At 38.2% G+C, this 20,818-nt stretch overlaps 1 protein-coding gene across 1 annotated transcript in view; it reads left to right on the forward strand.

Moving 5' to 3' along the window:
- The first annotated feature begins 3,568 nt into the window (after window positions 1–3,568).
- The window catches only part of LOC128362054 (transmembrane channel-like protein 3), a 40,296-nt gene continuing 23,046 nt past the window's right edge, over window positions 3,569–20,818 (forward strand). Inside the window, exons 1-5 of the mRNA XM_053322697.1 lie at window positions 3,569–3,681; window positions 6,465–6,611; window positions 10,927–11,002; window positions 13,689–13,770; window positions 13,982–14,088. Coding sequence (XP_053178672.1) covers window positions 3,569–3,681; window positions 6,465–6,611; window positions 10,927–11,002; window positions 13,689–13,770; window positions 13,982–14,088 — 525 coding nt within the window. The remainder of the gene's footprint in view (window positions 3,682–6,464; window positions 6,612–10,926; window positions 11,003–13,688; window positions 13,771–13,981; window positions 14,089–20,818) is intronic.

Here is a 20,818-nt window from a genome sequence, read left to right on the forward strand (position 1 = left end):
TAGGGTTCTCTTCTCCCAAACGCTGTGGGAGTGTCCGCCGAGTTCGCTGAAACCCCGCCCCCTACTAAGTGTCACCTGTCAATCAAAGTCACCACCTCCTAGAAACATGACGCTTGTCTACGTCAGAGCTTTCTGCCGCTAGCTCAGTGACTAACTCATCTAACTGGCTAACTGTAGACTGTAGTAGTAGTAGTGTTACGCCACTACGCCATGGAGTAGCCCTTTTTGCAGGCTCAGAAATACGAAAAATGAGACGGTGAGAAACAGTTCAAGGCTTTATCTCCACAATTGACCCTTCGCTAAGCCCCTCCCCTAAACAGCCACTGTCCAATCCTACGTTAGCAACCGTGTGTAGTAACTGAGAGGTCTGTCAAGCTTTCAGCAGACGCTAATATGCCGAAGCGGTGCGCATACGGGACCTGCAAATCCGACACCCGATACTCACAAAGTGTCGAAGGTGTTGTCGAATTTTTCCCCTTCCCCAAGCCCAAGACCCAAGAAGAGACATGCCACACAGTGTGGAAGACCACACTAACAGCTAAATCCAGCAAAGATTAATAACAACACCTACGTTTGTTCCAAGGTAAGATAGATAGATAGGGAGATAGTATTGAGATAGTGGGGTCTGCATTTGACTGCCAAGAGATCTAAGTCTGGAAAGCAGGGTCTTTCAATAATGGCAGTGTTTGTACACCAGCTGTTCTTAGTGTAAACCCACAGCCCCCCGCACATCTTACCCATAGACTGTAAAGAAGAAATGGACGTAACATCCGTAACGTCACCCATTGGTTTGTGGACTGCTGCTCGGAAGCCAATAGTTTCGAATCTAGGCGCCATCTTGAAAAATTCAGGCGCATGCTGGGAAAAATAAAAACACGGATTCTTATATGGGGAGCCATGAGTGGAGCGGGGGAGGTTGCTATGGTTGCGAGGGCTGTATTTCGAGGACATTGTGCAATCAACCTGTCAATCACGACGTAGCCACGCGCTAATGCATACCCTGCTTTATTGCCAAATATAAAATCAGGGAGGCCAAAATTTCACAAATGAACATCATACTGCATTGAAGAAGGCTTTAAACTAGCGATTGAGACCATAAACACATTTTGAAAACGTTTACTGAGGTTAGAAATCAAGTGAGAAATTGTTGAATTCTCCATTGACTTGTATAGAGACGGAAATCCTTTTGACACCAAAACGGTCGCCCCCTGGTGGCCTTTTGATAGAATGCAGTTCTAAGTTACTTCCGCGTTGGCCTCATTTCAGAGGACGGAACTCCCTGCTTGGTCTTACTGGAGTCACTGTTTCTGTCGCCGCGGTGGTTAGCGCGGCCCGCTAGGTCGATAGCTGCATCTGGGACTCCCGAGTGTAGCCAGGTCTCAGTGATTATAATCACACAACTCTCCTGGACGAGTGACCGTGTTGATAAGCGAAGTTGTAGTTCACCCATTTTGTTAAGAGACCTGACATTGGGAACCAAGAGGCTGGGGGAGCGGTGGTCTCCCGGGATTCCTCTTTAGCCAAGCAAGAGCATCGCCCCGGCAGCCCTGCTTCTGCTTGGGCTCCCTCCGCCGCCTGCAGAGGTGGACAGGGTACACAACTTCACTACTTGAGTAAAAGTACAGATACTCTTTGTCAAATATTACTGCAATACAAAAAAAAAGTAGCTTAGTCAAAATATTACTTAAGTAAAAGTACTAAAGTATTTGCTTAAAAAATTACTTAAGTAAAAGTATTTAAAAAATATCTCAGGAAATACATGAAAGTAGCTTTATTGTCATTATACAATACACTGATGTGATTCTGCTAGACATGTTTATAGCTCAAAAATAACAAAAACACATAAAGTCAAGAAGCCTCAGAACACAGTTACATTTCAACACACCTAACCTCTACCTTGGACTCTTTGATATGAATTGTATAAAAAACATGAACAGAAAGTCAACTTAATCGTTCAACTGCACAGTTGCCATATGTTTAAACTGTTTAAAAATGGCAACTATGGTACTACAAGCACATACAATTATGTTTAAAATGTTTATCTGCAATTTTAAGCTAGACGAGATGAAGACGAGTTTTTGTAGGCCGTGATCAGTTTTTGTGACAAAAATCTCAAACATGGGTTTGAGATAAGACCACGGGTGCTCAGTGGGAGTTTCTTCCTCCATTTCTTCGTATGGCATGACGTAGGACTACGACCAAGACAAACCATACGCAAATCAGCACTGTTTCTTTTTCTCAGAATTTTGCACAAAAAAAACAATCGTCAGCTGACGTAAGCTCAAAAGTAGCGAGTAACGAGATAGAAATAGAAATGTAGTGGAGTAAAAAGTACAATATTTGTCCTTCAAATGTAGTGGAGTGAAAGTAAAAGTATCTCCCAAAAATAATACTCAAGTAAAGTACAGATACTCAAAAACTGTACTCAAGTACAGTACTCAAGTAAATTTACCCTAACCCTAACCCTAACCCATTTAGGCTATACTCAGCCAGCAGATGATATTATGGTGTACTGTATCTCTCAAATCCATATTGAATGAAGACCCTTCTGTCGGCTTCTCTCTGATATCATTAAACAGTTTTCCCAGAAATGTGTTGTCATTTCCTTTGGAATATCTCATATTGATATCACTTAAAACTCCTATTTCTTATGGTAGGAGCGAAAGCTTGACAGACAGTTTTCTGTAACCATTTTCCAACATGTATAATATGTTTAGAAGTAAATCAATTAATTGACTTCACATGGACTTTAACTTCAAATTTATAGGCAAGAGATATGGCTCCATTAAAGCAAAGACAGCCAGCATGTCCAACAGTGTCTTCCCATAGGCCATAAGAATTATAAACATGAATGAATCACTCCATCCCCTGAAACACCCTATACAACATTTTGTAATATTTTTACAAGGTCCCTTTTAACTGCTGCTTTTATGTCTGTCTTAGTTTAGGATGTTTTAAATGAAGTGTGTATGTATATGTCTAATGCTTTGGCAAGGATCCAGAGTAACGAATTTATATATATATATATATATATATATATATATATATTTGTTTATATACTGTAGGTGGAATGACAATAAATAAACTAGAACTTGAACATTGATTTATGTTCTCATCAAAAACAGACATGCATTTTCTTAGTATACAGAAATATATAAAGAACCAAAAAGTTTATAATCTGATACAGGAACAGATCAGAGCAACATTCATAGATCTTAAAATGTAAGTTCACATCAACAAGTATTACTAAATATATGACCACAGCAGCATTTATTTTTTGTTATTAAATTATTACAAACTTGCTTCTTATTGAGGCTGACTGTAGCTGAATCATCTTCCATATATGTGTGTTTGTGCACTAACATGATGAATTCTGGTGAGAAAACAGAAGTTGTGTGTGCATGTATGTGTGTGTGTGTGTGTGTGTGTGTGTGTGTGTGTGTGGTACTGGCCCTTTAAGTGTTCAGTATGTCTGTGATTGGACTGATGAGTGAGTGTGTTTCAGCTGTACTGCTGTTGTGTGAGATGCTCCAGCAGGGTCCAGATCAGTAAGTTGACCACAGTCAGCATGAGTACAGTGTCTGAGCCTCTGGTTGGCAGCAGGTCTGCGGCCAAGAGACACAAGAGTATCAGGAAGAACTCCAGGAGGATTTATTCAGCCTACCAGGACCACCATCAGGGGTGAGTCTGCTCACTCTGAATCCCACTTTGATCAGGGCTTGTAGGATGTCTTTTTTGCTCCACTCTTCTCCACTTCACACATGTCATCTCTCTGAGCAGTTAGTGACATCCTGTAGGTCATTTACTAAATGTGATTAGTGAATTCCCCTGTGTGCTGTGTTATTTCCTGCCATCCAGGAACATTCTGACATGTGTGAATTTAGTCTGAGCTCATTACCACATTGTTGTAATAGATTGTGAATGTGTCTGTAGGTGGAAATTTGATATACAAATACTGATCAGTTTTGAATTAAGTAATGAAAGAAATGCCAGTTCAACAGAGAGAATGATCGATACATCTCTCTACTCTTTCTTTGTTCTGTCATCCAGCTGTTGGTCTAACTTTTTGGATGCATCAGTTTTTCATGAAGAATGATGATAATGAAACCAAAAGGTAGCACAAAATCTTTACACTTTGTATTATAGCCACAAGTAGATCATACCGTGTTTTTTAAAACATTTCTATTAATCTGAAATGAATAATAATTCTCTTATATAATTATATAATTCTTTTTACCAATGATAATGTGAAAGAGAGGATGGAAAATGTGGAGTTGAAATGACTAAAAAAGTAGAACATTCAGCTTGTACACTATGTTCAGCATGTTTCAAATCCCTTAGTATTAATACAGTGTTTGTGCATGTTCATAATAACTAGCGGTATTTAACAATTCATATGTAGATGTATGATGAGGGACTGGATGAAAAATCAGGGGGTTAAGTTTTAGACTTTTCTGGGGAGAATATTTTGGGGGTTTTTTCTCACCCAGGAGTTATACTTTATTTTATTCTTCCCTTGTCAGATTTATTAGTAGATTTATTTGTTTGGGGAAAAAAGTTATACTTAAAAGATTGCTAGAGTTTGATGGAACACAGAAAATTTGTGGAGCTACTGTATATAGTAGTTATTAGAGACGAAACTTTAATCATCTCAACCAAAAAACTCCCACCATCACTTTATTCTGATCATAACAGAAGGAAGGACAGTTCTATAGAATTGTGAGGTGATTGACATATATTAATCATTTTTAACTAAAAAATGAGACCTTCCCTGACTTTCTTGGTTGTCTATAACCTATAGCCTGTAGACTGATCTCTATGTGAAGGACCTTGGCTGGATTTATCACTGAAAATCCAAATGATGTTATACGTTCTTGCGTACTCCTGAGTCTCTCCCACTAATGTCAACAAATCAGTGGCATACACAACAAAAATGGTGGTATCTGACTGGAAACACCCTGCAGATATTAGCTCTCCAGCTAATAAATCAACCACAACACATTTAACAACAAAAGCGCAGTGCATGTCTCTCTGGTCATAGCCTGTTGCTCCCCAGCCACAGCTCACTAGGCCTACCTGTGTTTAGTAAACATGGTTGGTTGAGTCAGGTTCGAGTGGTTGATTAACATATATTTTTACTTATATTTTATATATGAGTGTACAGTGAAAACACAGTTCATAAGGCATTAGAAATGTTTTATGAAGTTATGAGAATTATAAGCGAGGACAAAGACATCCCGTCAATAGTCTCCTGCCAAGAGCACTCATGTGAGCTCAAGCAACAGATTGTTAACTGCGGCTCATCTAACGGCCACAGGTGTCACTAATGAGAAGGAATTTCTGATTCTTACAAATAAAACCTTTTAAATATGCCATATAAAGTTAGCCTGTAGCATAATTCCATGATGGAAGACAAGCACTACAAGACTCTACACAACATCATCTGTTCTTCTGTAGTGAGCTGAACTGTAAACATAGAATTGTTGTTGGCATGTGCTGAAAAACCATCGACATGTATTAAGTTGACCTGTTTTATACTATTTAATGGTGCACTGCTAGGAACAACTAAGAAATAGTCTTCTCTGAGTCTCTGATACATTTGGTGATATAATGGTGAGATCTGAGCTCATACATATCAGACCACAAAATAATCAAATTTGTTAATTTTTACTATTTTGTATGAGGGCAGGGCAACAAAAAAATATCAGTAACACTGTTAAGCAAAGGTTTCATTTAGAGCCTTAAAAAAAGATTAACAGCTTGAATTAACTGGATTTAAGTGAGTTAGTTAGTGAGTTAATGAGTTAGTTAGTTCGTGGGCTACTTAGTTAATTAGTTAGTTAGTTAGATTCCTTTAGTGTCATTGTATCAAAATACAACTAAATTCAAAACCCAAGGCAGCGAACGGAGCTCAATTAAAAAGTAATAAATAGTAAAATAATAGGGCGAGATAAAATACATATATACTACACACGCAACCATACACATACATACTCAGTCATACAAAAGGGAACTCAGTCATACAAAAGTGCCAACATGGCTACTTAGTTAGTGAGTGAGTGAGTGAGTGAGTGAGTTAGGAACTTTATTGTCCAAATTATAGAAAGGTATCTTTTGCTTCACCACATCGTGTCAAAAACAATACAGTATAAGTAACAGTAGAGTGCAATGATAAGGACAAGCATGAGAGACATACCGTAGGATCAACAAACATGATTTAAAGTAAAGTAAAAAATAAAGTACGATATAATAAAATGGGAAAGGGATCAGACTGTTCATGCTGCACCCATACTTGGCTCTACACATTTTTGGTGTAAAATATGACAAATAACAAATAAATAATAAGTGAAACAAAGGGTTCAGCCACCTCCCACAAATAATTGTCAGACAGTCCCTAAGATTACATTCTTTGCTTTTGCTTTTCTTTACAATGTACAGAGGTGTCTCTGTGTGTTATCCTACAGCTTCTCTGATGATGAAGATAAAGAGGATGAGCGGGTGGACAGCAATGACCCTGAGGAGATGTTCCAGAACATTCAGTACCAGAAGGAGATCATCGCCAACATTCGAACCAGACCCTGGCCAATGAGACGCAAGCTCAAAGTCTTAAAGTAACCCTCTATTTGATTTTTTTTCTCTATATCTGTGGAGTATCTCTCTCCCTCTCTCGCTCTCTCTCTCTCTCCATATATTTGAGAGACATATTTTCTTAATGAAAGTGCTCTGTAAATAAATACTGTTTGTCACTGAATTTAAAGCAACTGTGCCAAAATTCACCCACTAAAACCATCAGAAGGGAAATATAATGACATCATATAGTTACATAGTTACGGAAGTCATCCACAAACAACAAAGCCTTTTCATATGCATGCACACATTGCACGGAGACTTTAGTTTATTCCTATAGTACTGATAGTAAACATATACCTACCTACTGAGCAGGCCTCACATTCATTAGGAGTATTATTTGCCTGATCATTATTTCACCACTTGTGACAACAGGGACAGTTCATGATACAATTCCACGTGACACTTAAGGCAACCCCATCTTCTTTAAATTCTCTTTACAGACTACTAAATAAACAGACTGTGTTAGTCCATGTAGTGCTGCTGTACAGCGCTGGTCAGTCTGGATGGTGTGAATATAAAATACTGAAACTTGCTGAGTCCTGTGTGTGGTTAGTTTGGTTTAGACAACACTTACTGTAAGTTAAGTTAATGATAGTAATAGAACTAAATATTTTATACAAAAATATGTAATACAATGTACTTCACAAAACGTGCACACATGCCATAAATAGGAACATCAAAAAATGTGATTTTAAATTTAACATAATTATATTAAATAAAATATAGTAAAAGTTTGCAGGTAAAAGCAAATTTGAAAAGATGAGATCAAAAATAGTAGTAGTTTTAAAAGTTAAATAAAGGAGCCCTGCTACCTTTAACTTGTACTAACAGAGCAGGTAATCATAGTCATAATCAAGTAGCTCAGTGAAATATTGAGACAATAGTCCAACTCAATGTGAGTCCTAGAGGCGGGGACAACAGCAGGTGAACCAACTGTCAATCACAGCTGTCAATTAAAGCCCACACTGCAGACATCAAAGCTACTATTAGCCTTCAAATCTTATTATATTAAAAGAGTGATAATTACCAAAAAGACCACCAGCTCACTTATTAGAGGGCCTCAATTCAGAGATTGAGACCATAATGACTCTTTGAAATAAATGATTGATTTAGTATTTTAAGAGATTGGTCGGGTAGCTACTTTTTAACAACAATATATAATGTGTAAGTCAGGGGGTGGTCTGCTGATGTGCCACATATGAACATTTAGCAATAAACCTGCCTCCTAGAAATCAAATCTATGTGTGAATGAGTTTTACCTGTTATGTTTTGGGGGAAACATAATTGCTGCTTAGATGTTTATAGTGAATGAAGTACATCCTTTATTTGAGATGAATGGGATATAAACTCATATGATGCAGGGTTGTGCAAATGTTAAACAACATGATGTAACTATATATATATTTTTTTAAATATGACTAACTTGGTGTGAAAATTGTAAACTCTCAACAGATAACATTCTGTCAGCTGTCAAAATGCCACATGAAGCTTGTGGCAATCCACATTTCTAAAAAGGCTCATTCTTACGTGTTGTATTTGGTGAAAAACCTGTAGAGGTGGTGTACATTGGGACTAAAGGTAATTAGATAGAGCAGGCAAAGGAAAAGGAGCTAGAGCAGATAGAGAGCCTCTAAGATGTGCTGAGTATGTGCCATGGATAACAGCTTTTTTATGGGCAGTTTGTTATTACTGCAGGGTTTTATTACCATCATCAGGGATGGGATGCAAGTCTGCGTTTTTACACCACCTTTAATCTCAGGCTGAATGTCTGCGATTACTCCCACTGCAATAACAGCTCATATTTCACATCACAAATCACTGATTTTTACTTCCATGTTAATCTGAATGTTCTCTGACATGTTTTACTTTGAGCTTTGACTCTAACCTCAGCTCTCACTATAGCTGACATGGCATCACAACATAAAACCACATATACTCCAAATCCATGGTTGTGAGTGTAAAGTACATGTTGAGTGTCTTCATTGGTTAATACATGGCTCACAGCACCCTGAATTGTCTCCGGTCGTGTGATAGGATGAGCTGGTTTCACTGCAGCGTTTCAACTGTAAAACCTTAGCAAATGTATTTTAATGGGACCAGTCAGCTGTGACTGTTTTTAGAGGAGGGGGAGCACCGGTTGGCACTGTGATCTAAAATGGTTAAGCCATTCAGCATAATGAGAATAAAAGAGTACTACACATGATAGAATACATTGTAGAAAGTACAGGACAAACAGTGACTAACATGAGGAAAATAGAGCCTCGGTAGAAATACTAATACTAAGAGAAATATCTGAGTGATTCTGAAGCATGTAAACAATAAAAAATGCTAATTACACAGATAGAAACATGTAATAAATGAGAAAATGTCCATAATAACTCAATTTTCATGTCTGTGTGTGTAAGATCAGTGTAGGTGTGTGACTGAGGTAAGCTGATCCAATCAGAGGCTGTCAGCTGATTACAGGTGGGGAGTATGACTTCCTGTCCTGCATGAACTAACATGATGCTTCATTTGATGCATTAATTATAAAGATGTATAAATGTCAGTGTGGTTGATAGTGATGAGGTGACAAAGAACAATCAGCTTTATAGTGAGGTTCAGCTCATTGTTTAACTGTCCAGCAGCAACTTTACTGTTTTTACTGTCACTCTCTCTAGTGTTGTTTTGGGGCTGTTTTCAGAGAAAAAGCTGTAAAAAAAAAAAAAGTCACTGTCACTACCTGCTCAACACGAACCACCAGACAGACAGTTAGCTGTAGACTAGCTGGTGAACATGTGGAGCATTTACCAACTAAAGAGCCAGATATTTCCCTCAGGAGTTGGTAGACAGTATAAAAAGATATAAAAGAGAGTGAATATTGGACAGAAGACAACTCCTAATAAATGATCATGTTGATATAGCAAGTTCAGTATAGCAAGTTTTAAAAGCTGATATGTCAGTGTTGTGTTCATAACTTGTTTCTGCTGAAAACTAGAGGACAGAAAATCCTGTTACTGCAGGTTTAAAGATTTCCTCCAGAGATGTTTTTTATTGGCTCAAAGTGTTCCAACAAAGTACAGAATATAAACCAACATTTTTTCAGTTTTCCACAGTATCCTCCTAGATCCACTTTTTTGTCGTATCAGAGCTTGTTGGGCCTTAACCCTCACACACTGTTCATATTCTGAGCTGTCCCACTATTTCCTCATTATTAGTCTCTGAAACACATTTCATACCTTCATACAACATAAATAGCTCATCAGTCACAGATAAACATGATTCATCCTTAATGAAGCTTTCGAAGAACAGAAAGAGTTTTTTGTTTTTATATTTAAAAAAAAAACTAAAATAAAAAAACACTATATTATGGTATTTTTGGAATTATGAATTTTGAAATTTTGGATTCACGTTTTTTAAAAAGCTGAAATATTTCCTTTTTTCTATGAAAAACATATTTTTACTGCCCTCAGACATAGACAATGATATGGAAATATTTATATAATATTTAAATATTTTATTTATAATATTTGTAAAGTTATCCCTTTTGAAAATATATTTTTTCTTTATTGTATTTAGTAAAAGTGCAATGTTTCATGCCATAATTGGCTACAGAGGCATAACAGAACACAATCCTCTTTACAGTTTTAAATAAACAACAGTTTATGCTATGCCATAAATCAGCGGTTATTATTGGCTGCCACAGGAGGAACAAAGTGGGTGACGTCATGTATTAAGGCACAGATGTGTGGCCCTGCCTGGCAGTTTGGAACAGGGGGCAACTGGAAACTCCCCGGGTTGGCACTGATGGCTGAGCAAAAAGACTATACAGGAGAGGGATTTTCTGCTCACTCTGATCGTTGCTTGTTATACAGCTATTTGGTTTAATACCACAAATGCCACATGTGATGAGCAGTAGAAGATTCAGGGCCTTGCTGAGAACATTTGGAGTTTAAGCCCTATAAGCCCAGCCGTGGCTCTGCGTATGGATGCATTAACTGATAATGATAATAACTGATAATGCACTGTGAGGTATCCTGATACATATCATAATGGAATCTCCTATACCAAAGGCCACCACCCAATCATCCACTGTTGTGCAAATGTGCAAACCCCCCCCCCCCCCCCAAAAAAAAACAGGAATGTAATGATAAAAGTATAATATCTCCCTCACAAGTGTAGTTGAACAGTAGTAGGAGTGTAAAGTTGCACAAAATGGAAATATTTGAGTAAACCACAGCAAGACCCATATACTCTGGACCGTGTGTGTGTGTGTGTGTGTGTGTGTGTGTGTGTGTGTCTGTGTGTGTTTCACAGGCAGGCTAGAGAGATTGTTCTGAAGTACGAGGGCCGACTGACCAGAACCAGAGGTTACCAGACAGCAGGAGCTGATGTACGTACACAGTATGAAGAGACACTCATCCCAGCTTTAATGGAGCTTTGCAGAGAATGTATAATATTGCATTAACCTTAATGGGTTCTTTTCATATGAAGAAACTATAGAGGTAACCAAAATAAGAAATCTGGCATAAGATGTTAGTTCTTGAGATAATAGTTCCTTCAGTCTTGCTGGTATTGAATATTATTTAAGGGTCCTTTTTAAAGAACTATTGAGCAAGGTTGTCAAGCCTCATTTAGGGTTGCCAAGACACCACATGAAATGAACCTATCTTTCCCACTTCTGAAGCAGCCACAGAGACACAGAGACAGATTGTGGAGTCAGAGGATTTATGTGTTTATTGCCAAGATGCATCAGAACAGGACAGATTCTGCCCAAGAACATAAAATACGACCGTGTTCATAACAATTATGCTGCCTCAGAAATGTGAAATGAACAACAACAAAGATGTTTGTGCTCTGCCTGACTTGAGATCCTCTTGCTTTCTTGTGTCTGGAATGAGCATCCTCAATGAATGATGTGCTCTGAACAGCAGACAAGCTGCTTTGTGTTATTTCCACTGCAGTGCAGTAACCTGATGATCAGAGCCACAGTGATAAAACATGTTGAGTTTCCTTTGTGCAACCTGCTGAGTTCTGAGTTAAACAAAGCTTTTCTCCTCCTGTGGGCTGAATACACACAACATGCACACCACTTTATCTACCTATCTGTCCCTCTGTGTTAGATACACACACACATACAGAAAGACTGGGAGAGGGAGGGAGCTATGCAGCAATAGCACAGCAGCATGAGTGAATTTATAGCCTGTTGTTATAGCTTAGTTTAATTACAATGTTCTGGCTGCTCAGGCCCATTAGAATAAATTGACTTTTAGCAAGAGGCTGACCATGAATTATTAATTCTACAGTTTGGTTCCCAGTTAACTGAAATTTAAAATCACTGGACCAGCTGACCTTATCTTGATTTATAACCCCCCATCTCAGCTCTGACATCATAAGATCTGAAACTCTGCACGCTTTCAGTTCTGATGTAGATTTTATAGATATGCTGTTAAATCAGAATCTGAATCAGGCAAACTGCACGAGACTTATAAATATATATGACTTACAAGGACTTCTTCAGTCGGGCTCATCTTAAGAACATTAATCAGACTTCCATCAACATATTGACTGCACCACAAGGGGAACAAACACTCTGGATCATTGTTACATTCCATTAAAAACAGCTACATAGCAGATTACTGCCCACATTCAGGAAGAACATCCATGCAGCCTCCATGCTGAAGTCAAAGTATGTACACTAACTACAACACATGTCCCCAGTGACGTTAACCTCCTGTGTCCTCATATGGGGACATCACATTTTGGGTTTGCTGGACCTTATACTTCATTCTGCTTAACGTTGACCTGTTGACCTCATTCATATGCGCGTTTTTGTGCCACCTAGTGGTCGCAGATGCACAATACATTAACCAGTGTAAAAGCAGATGAAAGTAATCATGGCCAAGTCAATCAACAGCTGATCCCCAGACAAATGTGGACCAGGTACGAAACCTTATCAAATGGTATGATTGAAACTTGTTTATTTATGCTTAATAACTTTTGTAGTTTGATATGCTGTACAAATGTGACTCATTTTAGCAATAGCAACAAGCTACAACACTGCTAATCAGGAAGTACTCGTTTGAGGATGTTGGGATTTTATTATCTTGCAAAGAGAAGGTGTAAATGCAAGGAAATGGTTTTATACAAACTAAGCAAAAGCTCAGATCTCTGGAGGTTAATGGATTCATTGAGTCTGTGATGGATGTCATTTGGTAAACAACAGAAGCAACTGCTTTATATCACTCTGCAACCAGAAACCATTTATTACCAGAACCACGTGAGATGCCATAAACACACACTCTGCAACCTACAACTGAGAGCTGCAGTATAGAAACATGGACAATTGTAAAGCAGCAGTTTATAATATAAGAAGAACAGTAAAGGAGGAAAAAGGGAGTACAGGAAGAAAGAAAGTGGAACTACAGTTCCAGGGTGGCAATCCTAGAGTCATGTGACAAGATCTAACACCTATAACAGATTACCCTCCCACACTCCTACCCCATCCTGCTTATGTGTCTCTAGCAAATAACTTTTAAGCTCTCTTTAGGCCATCAGCAGTCAGCAAGCACAAACACAGCAAAGGTTAAGGGATGGGTATGTGCACTACTCACACCTAGAACTATTTGAGTGTGATGTCAGGTGTTCACAGTGATATTTAACCTGTCATACCCACATGCCTCAAGAAGTACACCACCACTCCTGTGCCCAAGTATTGTATATTGTGTGTTGTGTTTTAGCTTGATAGGTTTTAACTTACTGAATATTTCATGTAGTATCTAAGTGCCTTGAACATTGCTGTGTACATAAAATAAAATGTATCATTATTATTCTTCGCTGTTTTTTATTGTGGGCCTTGCAGTATAAAGGGAGTCATATCCAAAGATTTCTATAACTATACTGTACAGATTTCTGTGGTTATAAAAGCAATTCTCTGAAGTGGAATTTATCTGGAAATTATGGTTCATTATGTTTTGCCAGTCAACACATGATGTTTACTGCACAGCTGGAGGTGAGTGTCAGTCAGAAGCTACAGTCAGTTCCTCAGTGCTCTATAAACTCTGTGTCTCCTCCTGCAGCTGCTGAAGAAACTGTCCCGTGTGCTTTACAACATTGTGGTCCTGTTCATTCCCTGGGAAGTGAGGATCAAGAAAATTGAAAGTGAGACTTCTGTCTGTTTGCACTAAAGAATTAAACTGGTGGTACTATGTGGTGGAAGTCATATTAAAGCACAGGAAAGCTAAGTTATACCTTTTTTGTTTGGTATTGTTTTGACTCAGTCTGAACTAAAGTGTACTGTTACATCACTGTGAGTAATATGTTTGGAACATGTCATCGGCTCTAATTCAGATGTTTCCTCTGTCTTGTTGAGGTCACTTTGGGTCCGGCGTTGCCTCTTACTTCATCTTTCTTCGCTGGTTGTTTGGGATCAACATTGTCCTCACCATCATGACTGGAGCCTTCATCGTCCTACCAGAGGTCAGTGTTATACTGTTTATCATAAATGATTAATTTAACTGTGATTTTGTTGTTGTTGCTGTCAGTTTCCTTTTTCTTTTAGATTTGATTATCATGGCTCCATCACTAAGGGACATCCAAACATTTTTTTGAAGAGAGAAAGGCCCTCTTTTTCTTCCATCTCTTCCCATCCTCAGGTTCAAAATAATGAATATAAATATGAATTAAAACTGCAAGCAGCGATGAACGAGTCTACGCATGTCGAGCTGTGGCGCAGTCTATTGACACATAGACATGTTCAGGGCGAAACATTGAAATTTGCTGAATCGCCACGCCCATAAGGTATAACGGAGGTGAAATATTTTGATAACTTTTTCATCTTCAAGCTTGTAAGATGACACTGAACCAATTTGAAGTAGATTGGGTCAAATCTGTAGGAGGAGTTCTTTAAAGTACGAGACATGGAAATGCGCCCGCGTTGTCTAAATAGCAAATGCACTTGCACCCATGGGCATGTTGGTTTCAAAATGAGGTGTGGTCAGTCGCATTGGTGGCACATTGCTATTTTGAGGAAGAGGAAAACGATTGCTACTGAAAAAAAACCCCCCAAAAAACATGTCTGAGCACATTATTAAGATTTTACACTCTGCCTGTTAAACACACAGGGACATGCAGCAGCACACAAACATACAAACAAACAAAAGGTATTACATGTCATATAGGTTAGTCTTAATATGCATCAGGGGGGGTTCAGCACCTTGGAGACAGCAGCTGCAGACAGTCCTAAAAACTGTATGAAGGCTTAATTCAAACAGTTTATGAATAATATTTAACATATACTTTTTGAGATAACATTGATCAGGTTTACATACTTTCAATAGTTAAAACCCTGCAGAGTTTACCTGTTACTACATGACTGAACAAAATGATTTTGAAGAGAACCAAAGTTGTATTTAAAAGATAAATAAACGAAAATAAAACACCACAATGTCTGTGTGGTGCAGCTAAAATATGCAGCACAGTGAGTTGTTGGTGTTTTTGTGGAGAACGGATTTCAGAACCATGTCTGAGCATCTGAACATCTGTGGTTAAAACATCTGTATTGACCTGTTAATGAATGTGGGTGATTCTTACAGAGTCTGTTATCCACAGCTGACTATACTGTAGGACTGATATGTTGATAAGTCTAAAGCCTCTGAGATGCTGCACAGAGCACAGTGCCATTACACACAGCTGTTCACTGTTTATGAAATCAGCTGATGACACCAGGCTGCTGCAGTATAACCACACACACCTCTACACTCATCAGACCAGTCAGTTATAACTCTACAGTATATTCTTTCTTCTTATGAATGATATGTTGGGTTAGTTTTTTGTTTTTTATACATTTAATAAGCAAGGAAAGACTGAGGAAAAGGAAAGGGGGAAAAAATCCTCTTTACTGCTATCCCAAAAAAGTCACACACACACCATCTCTTCAGCAGAACAAGTCTTACTCACTTTAATTTAAATGTATTTCATAAAAAAATACATGAATGCAACAAATGAGAAATACAAAAACACATTTCTCAGTGTAATTAAAGTTTTTGGTGCTACCTGAATAATCTTCACATCCTCCAGTTCAATGATTTATGAAAATAGAATTTCTTCAAGGATAGCACATGAAGCACATTATTAATGTTGCACTATTTCGTTTTTAAATTTTAATGTAAAAATGCACTTCAGACGATGCTTTAGTATGAAATTTGTAAAATGTGGTGATTGTACAGCAGCTTGAGGAAAAGAAGAAACCATAGATGAGCACAAAGGACAAAGAAGGAAACAGCAGTTAGATTTATAACTGTCACTGACATACAGACACAAGCAATTTCCCCACACATGAGTTATCTTATCTATTCTTAGTGCTCCAATCTTATTGCTTTATTTGTTGGTTCCAACCCTCCTATGACTCACACCCACCTTTATCTCACCTCTGCTTACTGAGTAATTTCATCCAACATCAAACATCATGGCTGCTCAGATCTGATGTCTGTGCTGTACTGTGCTGTGAATTATGCAACAAAGAGAGGAATGGAGGGTCGCTCCACTTTAGTTATTACTCACTTTTTATTTCTTACGTTTGCCTCTCCTTTAGGGTAACACTATAGATACACTGCTCTCCTTCATTTTGTTGTAGCACCAAGGGTATTCAACTCAGAGGTAACATTTAAGCTACATGACTAAGTTCATCTCAGGCTGATTAAAGACTGTGTAAAGTGACATTTTCTTCTAAACACATTAAATAGGTCATACATGTATTTCTAAAAAATGTGTAAAAAGCATAAACCCACCCCTGCTGCTGTAGAGGTATAAATACATTCAGCACACATTACTACTACTACAGTCTGCAGTTAGCCAGTTAGCCGCTGAGCTAGCGGTTGAGCTAGCGGTTGAGCTAGCGGCAGAGTTAGCAGCAGAAAGCTCTCAGACTTAGTGTCCATGTTTCTGGTAGAGGTGGTGACTTTGATTGACAGGTGACACTTGGTAGGGGGTAGTTTCAGCAGACTCAGCGGGCACTCCTGCAGCGTTTGGGAGCAGAGAAAGAGGCTGATTTTTATACAACTTTGAAGCTTAATTTCATATATTTGGCGATTTTTTTAATCATTGAAATTTGGCAGGGTGGTTAACAACACACTTTTCTGTGGTATGTCAAACTCAGAACACATATTTATTCTTTTTTTTTTTTTTAAATATGTTTTGATTTTCACTTTTTGACAACACAAACAGGGATAACTACTACAAATCCCCTACACAGGGAAAGAATTAGGGACAATCAACAAAAACACACACCCTAAACATAACACTCAACAACAACAACAATAATGGCTCAGTTTCACACACATCATTACAATAATCATTATAAAATGATGACAGTTACACAAAGTTACATACACAGTAATAAGCAATCATTTATGACCTTTCCAAAAATCCCTGTAACATAATGTCAGAGACACTAGGGTCCAAGAAATTCAAGTAAGGTTCCCAAATCTTAAAAAATGTCAGATATTCCAAAGGTACCATGTCAGATAATACCTTATGCCAACCCTTAATAGATGGTACTTTATCACTGATCCATCGCAACAGAATATTTTTCCTAGCTGCATATGTTAGGATACAATACAACATCACAAATCTAGCAGGTAGACCAAGAATAAGAGACATAGGATCCATTTCCAGCTTCACACTCAATGTCTTTTCCATTTCTGTTACAATATCAGACCAATATCTCTGCAGTTTATAACATGACCACAAGCAGTGAGTCAGAGTACCAACTTCTGTTTTATATTTCAGACACATAGGCGACAAAGTGCAATTAAACAGATGTCTACGATTGGGAGATATGTGCATTCTATGTAAAATCTTGAACTGTATTGATTTAGCACGGTTACAAACGGAAATTGAGTTAGCATAGGTCCATATATCACACCATTCATCATCCTTTATTGCAATAGAAAGTTCAGTGTCCCATTTTCCTCTAAGATCCTGTAAAGCTATAGCTGGTAGTACACGTAAGGCCCTATAAAGTAGTCTAATAGACATCCTCCCAAATGTTCCAAACAAAACCTTCTCCAAGGGAGATGGTTCAGAGTTATCAGTGAGAGTTGTGCTTTGCAATATGTAATGTCTTATTTGTAGATAACGGAAGAAATGCTGTCTTGGGATGTTATACTTCTCAACCAGTTGACTAAATGACATTAATGTCTTATTTAAAAACAAATCTCCCAGCATGTAAATGCCAAAGTTATGCCAAAGCTTAAAGCCAGCATCCAGCAACCCTGATTGAAAATCAAGATTGTTCAGGATGGGAGTGTAGATTGATGTTAGTTTTGACCGTCCCTTAAAGTCTGCGCATTAAACGCCATGCCTTAATTGTATTAAGAGTAACAATATTATCACAGCATGACCTAATTATTTTAAAACTTTTAATAAACACTAAATCCTTTAGTGGATATTTAGACAAGGATGTCTCCACATCCAACCAGAAAGATGTGTTATTACTGAAGAACCAGTCATAAATATATCGCATATGAGCACATATTTGGTATTTTCTAAAATTCGGTAGATCTAAACCACCTTCAGAGCTTGGCATCTGTAAAGTAGCCATCTTCAATTTGGGTTTACGTTTGCTCCAGATGAATGCACTCAGCCAGCCATTTAGCTTCTTTACAACTCCATTCGAGAATAAGATGGGGATCTTTTGGATTGGGTACAGCAATCTAGGCAAAATATTCATCTTGATCATAGCAATACGTCCTACCCAAGAAATCGGCAATGAATTCCAGCGCTCCAAATCTTGTCTCACCTTCTCAAACAGTGGGACAAAGTTGGTCTTATACATTTGCTGAAATATAGGGGTTATATATACACCTAGGTACGTAAAACCTTCTGGTGACCACTTAAAGGGGAAAGAAGGCAGTAAATTAGGAACTGAGTTTAGGCTCCCAAGTGGCATAGCTTCCGATTTTGTGAAATTAATTTTATATCCAGAAAATTTACTAAATGAATCAATGACTTTAAGCAACACAGGTATTGAGGTTTCTGGTCTCGCAATATAGATCAAAACATCATCTGCATAAAGACTTATCTTATGGTCTATCTTGTCTATTTGTAAGCCAGAAATAGAAGGTGTTTCCCTTACGGCCTCTGCCAGTGGTTTTATAACCAAGGCAAAAAGGAGAGGAGACAGGGGGCACCCCTGTCTGGTTCCTCTGTACACAGGAAAATTATCAGACCTGATACCATTAGCTAGTATAGCTGCTTGGGGGTTATTATATAAGACCTTGATCCATCTAATAAAATGATCTCCCAAAGCAAATTTGTCTAAACAATAAAATAAATAGGACCATTCAACTCGGTCAAAGGCTTTCTCTGCATCCAGAGAAAGCACCAAACCATCAATTTGTCTCCTTTTAAAAACTTGAATGATGTTCAGAAGACGCCTGACGTTGTTAGAAGAATTTCGCCCCTTTATAAACCCAGTTTGATCTGCCTTTATGATTTTCGGTAGTAGACCTTCCAGGCGTGTGGCCAAAATCTTTGCCAAAATCTTTCGGTCAACATTTAAAAGGGATATGGGCCTATAGGATCCACACGACTCTGGGCATTTCCCTTTTTTAAGGATGAGAGAGATATTTGCCTCTCTTAGTGTCTGGGGCAATTGGTTATTTGAAAATGCATCGTTAAACATGCTGACCAAGGGATCCACCAGTAGGCCTAGAAATTCTTTATAGAATTCAGAACAGAACCCATCGGGTCCTGGGGCTTTTCCGTTCTGCATTAACTTTATAGCATTTATCACCTCTTCCCTAGAAATGGGGGAATTTAGAATAAGCCTATCCTCTGGTGCTACAGTGGGCAATCTTAATGGGGCAAAAAAAAGATCCATCAAAACAGACGCCTCATTTGGCAGTTCTGACGTATAGAGATTGTGGTAAAATGCCTTGAAAGTGTTATTAATAAGCTTATTATCATACATGCCATTGCCTTGTGCATCGCAAAGGGCTGCAATACTCTGTGACTCCACTCTCTTTTTGGTGAGATAAGCCAGGTATTTTCCAGGCTTGTCCCCATGTTCATACATCTTTTGTCTAACAAATCTAAGTTTGACCTCCTCGTTTTGTGTTAGAACGTTATCTAAAGTTGTTTTGATTGCATTAATTTCTGCCATTATAGTGGGGGATGGAGCTGACAAATAGGCCTCTTCTTTAGCCTGCCTTAAGCTCAGCCATTAGCTTGGTTTGTTTCTCACTTTTTTGTCTTTTCTTACTGGCTGAAAAGGATATTATCAACCCTCTAGCAAACGCCTTAGCAGTTTACCAAAGTAAAGCAGAGTTATCTGTGGACTGCGTATTAATGGTGAGAAAATATCCAAATTCAGTAGTGAAGAGAGTAATAAATGTTTGATCTTTCAAGACAGATGTGTTCAGTCTCCAGTACCTCACTCCACTATTCAATCCCTTAATGGATAGTTCCAAAACCACCTCAGCATGATCAGAAATCAAAATACTGCCAATAGAGCAGGACAGAGCCCTATGCAGAGAGAGCCCTGACAAAAAGAAATAGTCAATCCTGGTCTGGCAGCCATGGGGAGCAGAAAAAAAAGTGTATGCTTTATCAGCAGTATGAAGTGCTCTCCAAACGTCTACATATCCTAATTCCTCACAAATCAAACCAAGCGCTTTAGCCTGTGGTGAAAGCGGCATAGCCTTAGAAGGGAGCCTATCTTTAACTGGATTTAATAAGCAATTAAAATCTCCACCCACAATGGCAATGTCTGACTGAATAGCAGAGTAATCCAAAAACACTTTAGTTATGAAGTCAGAAGGGTGACCGGGTGGGTAGTATACATTCAACATAGAAATTGTTACACCTTGTAGGACCCCCTTTACAATAACATATCGGCCACTTTGGTCTTTAACACAGTCCTGTACTGAAAAATGTAGATTCTTTTTCACCAATACAGCCACCCCTCTACTCCTTGAAGTAAATGAAGAGAAGAAAACCTGAGCAAAACCCCCCTGTTGCAGTTTGAGATGTTCTTCGTTATTCAAATGTGTTTCTTGCAAGAGAGCAATATCAATGTCACTTCTTTTCAAAAAGGTCAAAATCTTTCTTCTTTTAACAGGATTATGAACCCCTTTTATATTCCACGTACAAATGCGTAATTTATCCCTCGTCATATTGCCTCACTTTAACCATATGTAAACATAAA

The sequence above is a fragment of the Scomber japonicus genome, chromosome 1, assembly GCF_027409825.1.
Source record: "Scomber japonicus isolate fScoJap1 chromosome 1, fScoJap1.pri, whole genome shotgun sequence".
Classification (NCBI taxonomy): Eukaryota; Metazoa; Chordata; class Actinopteri; order Scombriformes; family Scombridae; genus Scomber; species Scomber japonicus.